The sequence below is a fragment of the Pristis pectinata genome, chromosome 22 (genome assembly GCF_009764475.1).
Source record: "Pristis pectinata isolate sPriPec2 chromosome 22, sPriPec2.1.pri, whole genome shotgun sequence".
In the NCBI taxonomy this organism is placed as follows: Eukaryota; Metazoa; Chordata; class Chondrichthyes; order Rhinopristiformes; family Pristidae; genus Pristis; species Pristis pectinata.
In genome coordinates this window covers 5,905,180-5,917,903 of record NC_067426.1, presented here as the reverse complement: position 1 = coordinate 5,917,903, position 12,724 = coordinate 5,905,180, and the positions used below count along the sequence as shown (strand labels likewise).

Genomic DNA, 12,724 nt, shown 5'->3' with positions numbered 1-12,724 from the left:
CCTTTGCACTGCAAATATCAACCCCGTCAGTTAAGTCACGAGCCTAGAAATTGGATCCATTACCAGCTACATTTTATGTGCGAGTTGTGCATAAAAACGATTTATTCCTGGGAAGATTAAGCTGTTGATCATTTCTGGGTGAAATCACACCCATCAGGAGACTGACCTGGATGCTTCTTGCAAAATTCACTGCAGTTCAGCAGATGTTTTCTTGTTAAGAGTCACCCACCTAATGACATCACAGTCACCTACTCTGTGTTTTCTAAATAGCTGGTGTAAATTGGACACAAAACGCTGGAGGAACTCAGCAGGTCAGGCAGCATCTATGGAGGGAAATGAACAGTCGACTTTTCAGGTCGAGACCCTTCGTCAGGACTGGAGAGGAAGAGGGCAGAAGCCAGAATAGGAAGGTCAGGGGAGGGGGAGGAGCACAGGCTGGCAGGTGAGGGGGGAAGGTAGGTGGGTGGGGGAAGGGGGATGAAAGGGAGTGATGGAAGAGAAGTGGTGAGGAGGCCACGGGAATTAAGGAAGACGAGGGGGGGAGGGAGTGGGAGAAGAGGGAAGGGGTTACCCAAAGTTAGAGAAATCGATGTTGAGGCCATCAGGAGCATTTGAATGTTACCGTTGACCTTTGGTGAACCAGGAGCAGCTCATGCCAAAATCCCCGTGAAGTGCCAATTAAAGAGTCTTCACTCTGACATCAATGCCTTGCTCTAAGCGTAGGGTTAAGATAAGATAAGGTATCTTTATTAGTCACATGTACATCCAAACACACAGTGAAGTGCATCTTTTGCGTAGTGTTCTGGGGCACCCGCAAGTGTCGCCGCGCTTCCGGCGCCAACTTCCTAACCCGCACGTCTTTGGAATGTGGGAGGAAACCGGAGCACGCGGAGGAAACCCAAGCAGACACGGGGAGAACGTAAAAACTCCTTACAGACAGCGGCGGGAATAGGAACCCGGGTCTCTGGCGCTGTAAAGCGTTACACTAACTGCTACACTACCGTGCCTGCCATGCAGGTCGATAGGGTTGTTAAGAAGGCGTATGGTGTGTTGGCCTTCATTAGTCGGGGTATTGAGTTCAAGAGCCACAAGGTAATGTTGCATCTCTATAAAACTCTGGTTAGACCACACTTGGAGTGTTGTGTTCAATTCTGGTCACCTCATTATAGGAAGGATGTGGAAGCCTTAGAGAGGGTGCAGAGGAGATTTACCAGGTTGCTGCCTGGATTGGAGAGCATGTCTTATGAGGATAGGTTGAGTGAGCTCGGACTTTTCTCTTTGGAGAGAAGGAGGATGAGAGGTGACTTGATAGAGGTGCACAAGATGATAAGAGGCATAGATTGAGTGGACAGTCAGAGACTTTTTCCCAGGATGAAAATGACTAACATGAGGGAGCATAATTTTAAGGTGATTGGAGGAAGGTATAAGGGGGATGTCAGAGGTAAGTTTTTTACACAGAGAATGGTGGGTGTGTGGAACGCACTGCCGGCAGAGGTTGTGGGGGCAGATACGTTAGGGACATTTAAGAGACTCTATGATAGACACATGAATGATAGAGAAATGGAAGGCTATGTGCGAAGGAAGGGTTAGATAGATCTTAGAGCAGGATAAAATGTTGGCACAACATTGTGGGCTGAAGCGCCTGTACTGTGCTGTAATATTCTATGTTCTATGTAATGGCAGAGCAGGCTAGAGCGGCCTAATTCGTATGTTAGTATGGAGGGAAAAACAAGCTACTGGAGGAACTCGGTGGGTCAGGCAGCATCTGTGGAGGGAAATGGACAGTTGACGTATCAGGTTGAGACCTTCATCAAGTACAGATGAAGGTTCTTGACAAATGCCAGCTCTCCATTTCCTTCCACAGATGCTGCCTGACCTGCTGGGTTCCTCCAGCAGCTTGTTTTTTGCTCCAGACCCCAGCATTTGCTGTCTCTTGTGTCTCCTGTGTTAGTATGCTGTAGTGGGGACACCACAGGATGTGAGCACGATACACTGAAGATGTTTAGCACATCAAGAAAGAATGAAATCCAGTTTCTAGGGTGTGATGTCATTACAAAATAACAAGAGGCCAGACACTTCTTGGACAAGCTTTGGAAATTTTACTTCCTCTCTCAATAGTTAAATGAGCATCAACAAGCTAAACCTTAATATAATCCAATTGCCTTCCCTCAATCCCTAAAATGATTCAGGAAAGACAAGTCAGTAATCTCAAACTTCCTTCCACAGTAAGTTGCATTACTAATCAGAATTTTCACAAAGGGTTACAATGAAGATTAAAAAGTTTCCTGGTTCCCTGTTTATGAATATTTGCCTGTATATGACTTCTTCAGGACATCCCACAGCCAATGGAGCTCTTTTGAAATGTAGTGCCTTGATATCATATAGGAAATGAATCATCAGCAAGATCTCTCAAACAGCAACATGATAATGATTAGGTAGTTTCATGGTTGAAGGTTAGATGTTGAGCAAGTAACCAATGATAATTCTCCTGCAATTATTTATAACCACATGATCAGGCCAACAGAGGTTTGGTTTATCACCTCATCCAAGACCCTGGCCGTGCAGAATTTAACAACATCCACAACTTTGTGCTCAACTCTGTTGAGTGCAACTTCAGGCCACAAATTTCCAACTCAGGCAAGAGTAGTGTGATCAGTGATTGAAACCACATTAACCGACAACCTTAAAGGATGGCTGCTGTGATGTCATCTTCATTTGCAAATAAATGGTTCATTAATGATGAGTTGCCACATTTGTTAAGGTAAAGTTTAGAAGATTACAAGATTATGAGAAGCCCCGGTATCTTTTTCCCAAGGTCGCAATGTCTAATGCTTAGAGGGCATGCATTTAAGGTGAGAGGAGGTAAATTCAAAGGAGATATACGGGGCAAATTTTTTTTACACAGAGAGTGGCGGTTGCCTGGAATGCGCTGCCAGAGGTGGTGGTGGAGGCTACTATGATAGAGGCACTTAAGGTGCTCTTAGGCACATGAATGTGCAGGGAATGGAGGGATATGTACCTTGTGTAGACAGAAGGGTTTAGTTAGGTGTTTAATTACTAGTTTAATTAGTTCAGCACAACACCATGGCTGGAGGGCCTGTCCCTGTGCTGTACCGTTCAATGTTCTAAGCAAAAGTGAGAGATTTTTAGCGTTGTAAACAATATCTGGACAAGCAAATTCCAAATGTCTGTGCAGAAGATGTCAGACTGTGAGGTGTATCCTAAGCATAACAAAGAAAGCAATCATTGACAACACACAAATATATTCAAAACTAAGACACAAGAGGTTCTGCAGATGCTGGAATCTGGAGCAACACACATAAAATGCTGGAGGAACTCAGCAGGTCAGGCAGCATCTATGGAGAGAAATAAACAGTCGATGTTTCGGGTCGAGACCCTTCATCAGAGCTTCTGCCTGCTTCCTCTCCAGTCCTGATGAAGGGTCTCGACCCGAAACATCGACTGTTTATTTCTCTCCATAGATGCTGCCTGACCTGTTGAGTTCCTCCAGCACTTTTTGTGTGTATATTCAAAACTATATTTCCGAATTTCCATTGATGAGGATCACTACACATATCACAATCCAGCTTAAAAGTGTGTGAAAATTTAAACTAGCAAAATCTATCCACAAATTAGCTATATATCATAATGCTTTATTATAAAAATTTTAAAAGTGCTTCAAAGATATCTGACGTATCTTCAACAGATCACAGGACAATTGCTTCAGTTTGCTGAGAGTTTCAAAATCTGAGAAAGAAAACAAGGAACTTTAAGGTTGGTGGAATTAGTGTGTTCAAAATGTCAGGCAGAATAGGAAAGATCATTGTGTGGTCATTCTTACATTCTGTTGTTGCATTTATTATGACTCTCTCTCACCCTCTCCTTCTCTCTTCCCTGCTCTCTTAACCTGACCCGTCCCAATCCATTAACGCTAACTCAAGATTTTAAGGGAACAATCTGTAATTTCTCTCGAAGTTGCATGGCAATCTGACATATATCATTAGTCCTTCATTATTGATGGATCCAAATCCTGGAACTCCCTTCAGAACCACATTGTCAGAGAGTCAGAGAGCCATACAGTATGAAACAGGCCCTTCATCCTTCCAAGTCCATGCCAACCATCAAACACCCATTTACACTAACCCTACAACAATCCTATTTTAATCCTACTCAACAATCCTGTTGAAGGTACCCTGATTGATTGCATCATGGTCTGGGACGGCAATTCGAATGTGCAGGAACATAAGAAACTGCAGAGAGTAGTGGACTCAGCCCAATACATCACGGGCACATCCCTCCCCACCATCGGTAGTATCTACAGGAGACACTGCCTCAAGAAGGCAGCATCCATCAGCAAAATTCCCCAGCATCTGGGCCACGCCACCTTCTCAGAGCTACTGTCAGGCAGAAGGTACAGAAGCCTGAAGTCCCACACCACCGGGTTCAGGAACAGCTACTTCCCTTCAACCATTCGGTTCTTGAACCAACCTGCACAACCCTAATCACTACAGTTTAGCAACGCTATGACCACTTTTGATCACTTTGCACTAAAATGGACATGTTTTTTGTTCTAATTATGTTCTTTCTTGTAAAAATTGTGTATAATTTATGTTTTTCTTGTGAATGCTGCTTATCTGATGCTATGTGCCTGTGATGCTGCTGCAAGTAAGTTTTTCATTGCACCTGTGCATACATGTACTTGTGCAGATGACAATAAACTTGACTCTGACTTTGACTTTTATTCTATCCCCCATTTCTATCAACTCCCCCCAGATTCTACCACTCACTTTCACACGAGGGGCAATTCTCAGTGGCCAAGCAAGCTCCTAATCATCACATCCTCCACACCATCTGCTAACCCACGCAGGCACACGGAGAACATGCAAATTCCCCACAGACAGTGCCGGAGGTCGGGACTGAACCCATGCTCCCATTCATTCCTGAAGAACAGGCACCACAGTCAGTAATTTCCACTCCACTCTCCTTCCTCACCCACCCAAACATGGATTTATTTCTAATGAAAGGTCATCGATCTGAAACATTGACTCTTGCCTTTCTCTCTCCGCTGCTGCCTGACCTGCTGAGTGTTTCCAACAATTTCTGTTTTATTTCAAATTTCCGGCATCTGCAGTTTATTTTTTGCTTTTCGGTTGCTGTTATATTTCACTTCATTGCTGCATAAACCTCTTCACAAAATACACCCAAAAGTAAACTGGACAAGTAAGAAGAGACACTTCAACATACACAGTAGGAAAGCTGGCAGCTGATGCAATGCCACATTGATTATCCTTGTTCCTCGACATGTAGATGTATCCTTTATTACCCCAATCTGTGCCCCAGCTAGGAAAAACAAAACATTAGTTAAAGAAGAGTTAAAATCCAAATAATATGCAACATTGTGGGAATAATTCATTGACCACCTATCTCACATTCTCATATAATCTTATGGCATAGAAGGAAGCCATTTGGCTCATCAGTCCTATGCTGGCTCGCAGAGATTTCCATCAGTCCCATTTCTCAACCTATTTCCATGCAACCTTTTCTCTCTCACATGCCCATCAACTTCTACCACCCCCCATTAGGCAAGACCAAAACCAGAGGGCACAGGTTTAAGGTGAGAGGGGAAAGATTCAAAAGGGACCTGAGGGGCAACTTTTTCACATACAGGGTGGTCGGTCTGCGGAATGAGTTGACAAAGGAGGTGGTAGAGACAGGTATAATTACGACATTTAAATGGTACATTTGGACAGGTGCATGGATAGGAAAGTTTTAGAGGGATATGGGCCAAATACAGGCAAGTGCGACTAGCTCAGTGAGGCAACGGTCAGCATGGACGAGATGGGCCGAAGGGCCTGTTTCCATGCTGTATAGCTCTATGACTCTATGATCACACCCCCTCACTATTGTAGAAGTAATTTATAGTGACTTATTAACCTAACAGGTAGCACATCTTTGTGATGTGGGAAGAAATTGGAGAACCCAGGGGAAACCCGGCATTGTCAAGGCAGAACATGCAAACTCCACACAGACAGCACAGGAGATTAGGATTGAACCCGAGTCCCTATAGCTGTAAGAAGACATCACTACCTGTTGCACCACTCTCCTAACCATTGATGAAGCAAATGTGCAAAAACTGCAAAATACTGGGCATTCCTGTGCTCTCCATAAGTTTGCATTTTATGAACTTTATTGAGAAAGGGTTTATTTTATTCATCTCTTTTGCAATTTTTACATTAACTATATAGCTGCTTATATTAGCTCAGTATCCTCCTTAATTCTGCATATTTTGGAAACAGAATATTTGAAGTTACTGTTTAACATTCTAGTGCTGGAATGATAAGATCTTTATTAGTCACATGTGTATTGAAACACATAGTGAAATGCATCTTTTGCGTAGAGTGTTCTGGGGGCAGCCAGCAAGTGTTGCCACGCTTCCGGTGCCAACATAGCATGACCACAACTTCCTAACCTGTAGGTCTTCAGAATGTGGGAGGAAACTCATGCAGACACGGGGAGAACATACAAACTCCTTACAGACAGCAGCCGGAATTGAACCCGGGTCTCTAGCACTGTAAAACGTTACGCTAACCGCTACACTACCATGCCTGCCCTTTACATTACCATGTACCATGAACCAATGAATTTGAAATATTATATTATTATATGGCATCCAGAATGCATTTTATAAAATCCCTTGTAAAAGGAAGTTAGTTAGAGTTGAAGGTCATGGAATTGAAGGCAAGTTATTGAACTGGAGAGTAATCAGTTGAACCACAGGAAGCAAAGGCAAGGGTTAAAACGAGTACTTAAACAGTCAAGGTGTGACTGGTGTTCATCGATTACAGCTCAGCATTCAACACCATCATCCCCTCAGTATTAATCAACAAGCTTCAAAACCTGGGCCTCTGTACCTCCCCCTGCAACTGGATCCTCGACTTCCTTATCGGGAGACCACAGTCACTGCGGATCGGTAGTAATATCTCCTCCTTGCTGGCATTAACACAGGCACACCTCAAGGATGCGTGCTTAGCCCACTGCTCTACTCTCTCTACACTCATGACTCTGTGGTCAAGCACAGCTCAAACAACATCTATAAATTCGCCGATGACACCGCTGTTATTGGTAGAATCTCAGGTGACAATGAGGAAGCGTACAGGAGTGAGATAGATTGGCTGGTTGAGTGGTGTCACACCAACAACCTCACACTCAACATCAGCAAGACCAAGTAATTGATTGTGGACTTCAGGAGAACACACACCAGTCCTCATTGAGGGGTCAGCGGTGGAAAGGGTGAGCAGCTTCAAGTTCCTGGGCGTCAACATCTCAGAAGATCTATCCTGGGCCCAGCACATTGATGCAATCATGAAGAAGGCACACTTCGTTAGGACTTGGTATGTCACCAAAGGCTCTTGCAAATTTCTATAGATGTATGGTGGAAAATATTCTGACCGATTACTTCACAGCCTTGTATGGAGGCTCCAATGCGCAGGATCTCAAGAGGCTGGAGAGGGTTCTAGACTCAGCCAGCTTCATCATGGGCACAACCCTCCCCACCATCGAGGACATCTTCATGAGGCAGTGCCTCAAGCCAGCAGCATCCATCACTAAGGACCCTCACCATCCGGGACATGCCCTCTTCTCGTTACTGCCATCGGGGAGGAGGTACAGGAACCTGAAGATCCACATTCAGCAATTTAGAAACAGCTTCTCCCCCTCCGCCATTAGACATCTGAATGGCCTGTGAACCCATGAACATTATTCCTTTTTTGCACTATTTATTTATTTTGTAATTTATAGTAATTTTTATGTCTTTGCACTGTCCTGCTGCCGCAGAACAACAAATTTCACAACATACAAGTCAGTGATAATAAACCTGATTCTGATTCTGATTCTGATTCTGGTGAGGTCCCACAAGGATCAGTGTCAGCCACAACCAATCACTGTATTTTTAAACGATGATGGAACGCTTGCTGATATCACACAGACCACACCATGAGCAGTGAAACACTGAATTCCGAAGAGACATTATTCGAGGAAGCAAATGGGCAAAACTGTGTCAAGTGGTTTTCAACATGTGCAAATGAGAAGTCATCCACTTTGAACAGAGTAACTTGCTAACAGATAGCTGAAAGCACTGGAACTATCAAGAGCTGTGGGAGTTCATGGACACAAAAATGTCATGAACAGGTAAAATATCATGAATGGATACAAAATAAAACTTGAGCTCGGATCCCTGGGTTACTAGTCTAGTGGCTTATCTACAGTGATAGCACCATACCATCTTTTGCTGAGTTATGGGAAATGTTTTCAACAAGTACATTGTAAATGTCTGTTTGTGGTCTCGTAGATCATTATCAGTGAGTACATTCAAGATGGAAAGTCTTACCTTAGTTTCCACATGAGAAATTCTAATGTTCGGAAGAAAAACTTCTTGTTAGTAGGTTGCTTTGATAAGAATAGAAATTGGTGTCTTGATGATTAATCACAAGACTTGCTATTTATCAGCTTTCTTGTACCTTTGCAAATGAACCAGACAGATAATCTGGTAGTTTGTAATGAAACCCAATAAGAGCTGGATATCAGAGATACACACAATGAAAGAAAATAACTTTACCTCTTCTGGGATCAGTAGGATTCAATACGTTTTAAGGATTGTATACAATGTTTACAAGGTCTGGGTTTGCATGATACCTGTTCTTAACCAGCCAGTAGTCTCTTCCTCCTAACGTTCCATATCCAACGGCAAGAACAGCATGGTCGAGATATTCACTACTGCATAATGGCTCATCGTAGATTCCTGAATTCAGTGGAGGAGGAAGACCAATATTATTCCGTAAGGATAGAGATTAAAAATTAGGAACTACTGGGGAACCTACAAAGGTCAAGTTTGAGTTGTTTAGAGATCAATGATAAGGAGGCTTGTGCTACCTAACAATTATTACAATTTTTGTTTTAATTTGCTCACGGGATTTGGATTTCACTGGCAAGGGCAGTATTTATCGCCCATCCTTAATTGCCCCTGAATTGGGTGGTTTACTGGGCTGCTTTAAACATTGCTGGGGTCTGGATTCACAAGCAGGCCAGCCAAGGTAAGGACGACAGATTTTCTTCCCTGATGGACATTCATGTATCAAATGAGTTGTTATGGCGATCGGGTTACCATTACTGATGCCTCTTTTTATTCCAGTGATTCTAAATTCCCCAAATGCCATGGTGAGAAGCCACTGGTTCAAAATCCATTCTTCATAATTAACTTAATTGTTATATTATCACACAAAACTCTATGAAATGTGATCTGTACTAACCGATTCATTTTAAAGACAGTGTTAACACCTTCTGAGGGGATGAGAGAGGTAGAATTCGTCTGTTAGTGACAGTGTTCAGGGAGGTGCACCCTTCCTGAAAACAGCACCGCAGCCCAGGTCTGGGAAACTGTTTTGAGGTCTCTCTCTATTGGTGTGTGCTGGTCAGCAAGTGAGACAGCCCAGGTAGAAGATCTGAGCTATGTGGCCAGTCACTGTGTCACTACCCAACCTTCATTATCCAGTCTCACTCCCAGTGGAAGTGGTATACCATGAGGTAGACACAGAACTTAGAACAGTACAGCACAGGAACAGGTCCTTTGGCCCACTATGACTGCACCAACCATGATGCCAATCTAAACTAATCCCATCTACCTACACGTGGTCCATATCCCTTTATTCCCTGCCTGTTCATGTGCCTTTCTAAAGACCTATTAAACTTTACTATCATTTCTGCTTCCACTGTGATAAGACTATTGAAAGGTCCTCTTATACGATGAGATGGACTCTTGACCTCAAAATCTACCTTGTTGTGACCTTGCACCTTATTGTCTACCTGCAATGCACTTCCCTGTAGCTGTGACACTTTACTCTGTACTCTGTTATTGTTCTACCGGTACTATCTCAATGTACTCTGTACTAACTCAATGTGTCTGCCTGTGTAATGAATTGACCTGTACGATTGGTATGCAAGACAAGTTTTTCACTGTACCTCAGTACAAGTGACAATAATAAACCAATACCAATACCTCTCTGGCAGTGCATTCTAGGCACCTACCACTCTCTGTGTGAAAAACTTGCCTTGCAAATCTGCCGACAGATTGGACCGAGGCCTCAGCCAAGACAAAGTGAGACAGTGGGCACCAGCTGGGATACTTCATGGGTCTCTCCCTCAGACTCATGTTTTTGGTTCTACTATTGATCTGAAGCTTACACACATTCTCTGCACATTTCTGTGCTTATCGAAGAGCCTCTTAAACGCCTCTATAATATTTGCCTCCACCACCACTCCAGGCAGCACATTCCAGGCACCCACCACTCTCTGTGTGAAAATCTTTCCCCGCACATCTCCTTTGAACTTACCTCTGGGAAAAATATTCTGACTGCCTCCCCTATTTTTGCCTCTCATAATTTTATAAACTTATGTGAGGTCTCCACTCAGCCTCCGACATTCCAGAGAAAACAACCGTAGTTTGTCCAACCTCTCCTTATAGCACATGCTCTCTACACCAGGCAGCATCCTGGTAAACCTCTTCTGTACCCTCTCCAAAGCTTCCATATCATTCCTGTAATGGGGCAACCAGAACTGAATGCAATTTAAGATGATAGTTACATGAGATCTCCATCGTTGTGGTTTTTTGGAGACAAAGTAACAAAGGTCAATTGCTACATTCCATAAACATTTCTGGAAGGTAAAATTTGAACTAGGTGGAATATGATCTTTTATCTTTTAATTATTTCCATGTTCTAGAACATCCACTCTGGAATATGTTTTACACAACAGAAGCACACCTTCAGACATTTTATCTATTTGTACCAATGACAAATCCAATCCACTCTACATCCAAATTCCTTTTGTATGTCCTTCAGGGCAATTTTTGGTGTCATCATATCCTAAAATTTATCCACATGAATGTGCAAACAAATAAAATAGAAAATTCCATCCAGTTACCTACCCGAGGAGTACATCCTGAATGACGGATGGCTTGCATCAATAGCAACAGAGACTGGCCCAATCATTGCCACAACTTTCTTTAGTGATAGCTCACTTCCTTCTTGGACATTAATAATTCCATAGCAAGTAGCACCAACTGTTCCTGGATTGAATCTGCAAGGTCCGTCCTAAGTAAACAAATCAAGAGGAACCATGATTGTCATTATTGCGCTGATTATACGGGCACTTAGTATCCGTAAAATAAAGAGCTGACCTTTCGGGTTGAGACCTGATGAAGGGTCTCAACCCAAAATGTCGACTGTTTTTTCCCCTCCATAGATGCTGCCTGACCTGAGTACCTCCAGCATTTTGTGTGTGTGGCTCCTCAGAAGATGTGAAATGTATAGCATTACTAGCAAAACCAGGAAAACTCAAACAGTTCCTGAAAGCATTACCCACACTGCCAGTGTTTAACTTGTTTTCTTTGGCACAAAGTTTTCTAAATTAGGTTTACAACTGGGAATGCAGTAGCTCATTTGATTTGCTGCAGTTAGTCGACTTGACCTAACTTCCCCTTTAAGGCAGAGGACACTTGTAATTATCCTTTACTCTTTTCTCCCTCAAGACTTCATGCAATGTTAATAATTAATGCATTTATATAGGTTTCTAGATTCTGATTCAACACACTTTACATTTACACTCTGCCTGGACCCATTATGTTATGTGGACTGTAGCAGTGACAGAGACACTGAAACAAGCCAACCATCCTGCATAAAATCCATCATCTTAGAACATAGAACAGTACAGCACAGAACAGGCCCTTCGGCCCACAATGTTGTGCCGACATAGCTATTCCCTCCTACCTACAGAAGGCCCATATCCCTCCATTTTCCTCTCATTCATGTGCCCATCCAAGCCCCTCTTAAAAGCCCCCAATGAATTTGCCTCCACCACCCTAGCAGGAAATGCATTCCAGGCGTCCACCACTCTCTTAGTAAAAAACGTACCCCTCACGTCTGTTCTGAACCTACCCCCTCTCACCTTAAATGCATGCCCTCTGGTATTGGATCATTCAATAATAGGAAAAAGATATTACTTGTCCACCCTATCTATGCCCCTCATAATTTTATACAGACTTTCAAGGAACTACGGATCTGTATTCCCAGGTCCCCTTGTTCTACCGCTCACCTCAGGGCCCTGTCATTCACTGTGTAGTCCCTTGTTCACTGTGCAGTCCACTGTATTAATAAGATAGTCCCACTAACATAGTCATCCCTTTCTTATTCCTCAGTTTCACTCATATTGAGGTTTCTTCTTATGACAATCAGAATAGACAATTAATGCAATGCTCCTAGTGCCATACACACCATGGGAATAAGAAAGTAAAAGTAAAGCAAAAGTTAAAAGGTGAGAACTGGCAATGATAGCAAGACAAAACCCAAAGAATCCAGTAAAAAATTATCCGGAGTTGGGATGGGAACACAGGATCTTGGTTCATTCCATGGGTTTTGCTCGATATAAGCCAGGGATGCTGAAGGTTGAATTTAAGCCCCTATCACAGCATGATGGAGATTGGCTGCTGTTATTATTAATTTCATTATGGTTTTCACTTGCAACCACCAAGAGGGCCAAAGGTGAACTGAGTTGAACTGGATCATTATTCATCCAGAATCCATAATCTGCACCCCTGATATTAGCTGGCGCAGTGGATAAAATTGGACCCCCTACTATTGTCTGACAGAGTTCAGAGAGAAGAACGTTTTTTTGT

General features: G+C 43.1%; 1 protein-coding gene across 1 annotated transcript in view; it reads right to left on the bottom strand.

Annotated features, from left to right (window-relative positions):
* Nucleotides 1–3,505: 3,505 nt before the first annotated feature.
* The window catches only part of ctsl.1 (cathepsin L.1), a 33,053-nt gene continuing 23,834 nt past the window's right edge, over nucleotides 3,506–12,724 (bottom strand). The window contains exons 6-9 of the mRNA XM_052036413.1: nucleotides 10,979–11,144; nucleotides 8,692–8,797; nucleotides 5,245–5,340; nucleotides 3,506–3,747 (exon numbers count right to left, since the gene is read on the bottom strand). Coding sequence (XP_051892373.1) covers nucleotides 3,741–3,747; nucleotides 5,245–5,340; nucleotides 8,692–8,797; nucleotides 10,979–11,144 — 375 coding nt within the window. The 3' untranslated portion in view covers nucleotides 3,506–3,740. The remainder of the gene's footprint in view (nucleotides 3,748–5,244; nucleotides 5,341–8,691; nucleotides 8,798–10,978; nucleotides 11,145–12,724) is intronic.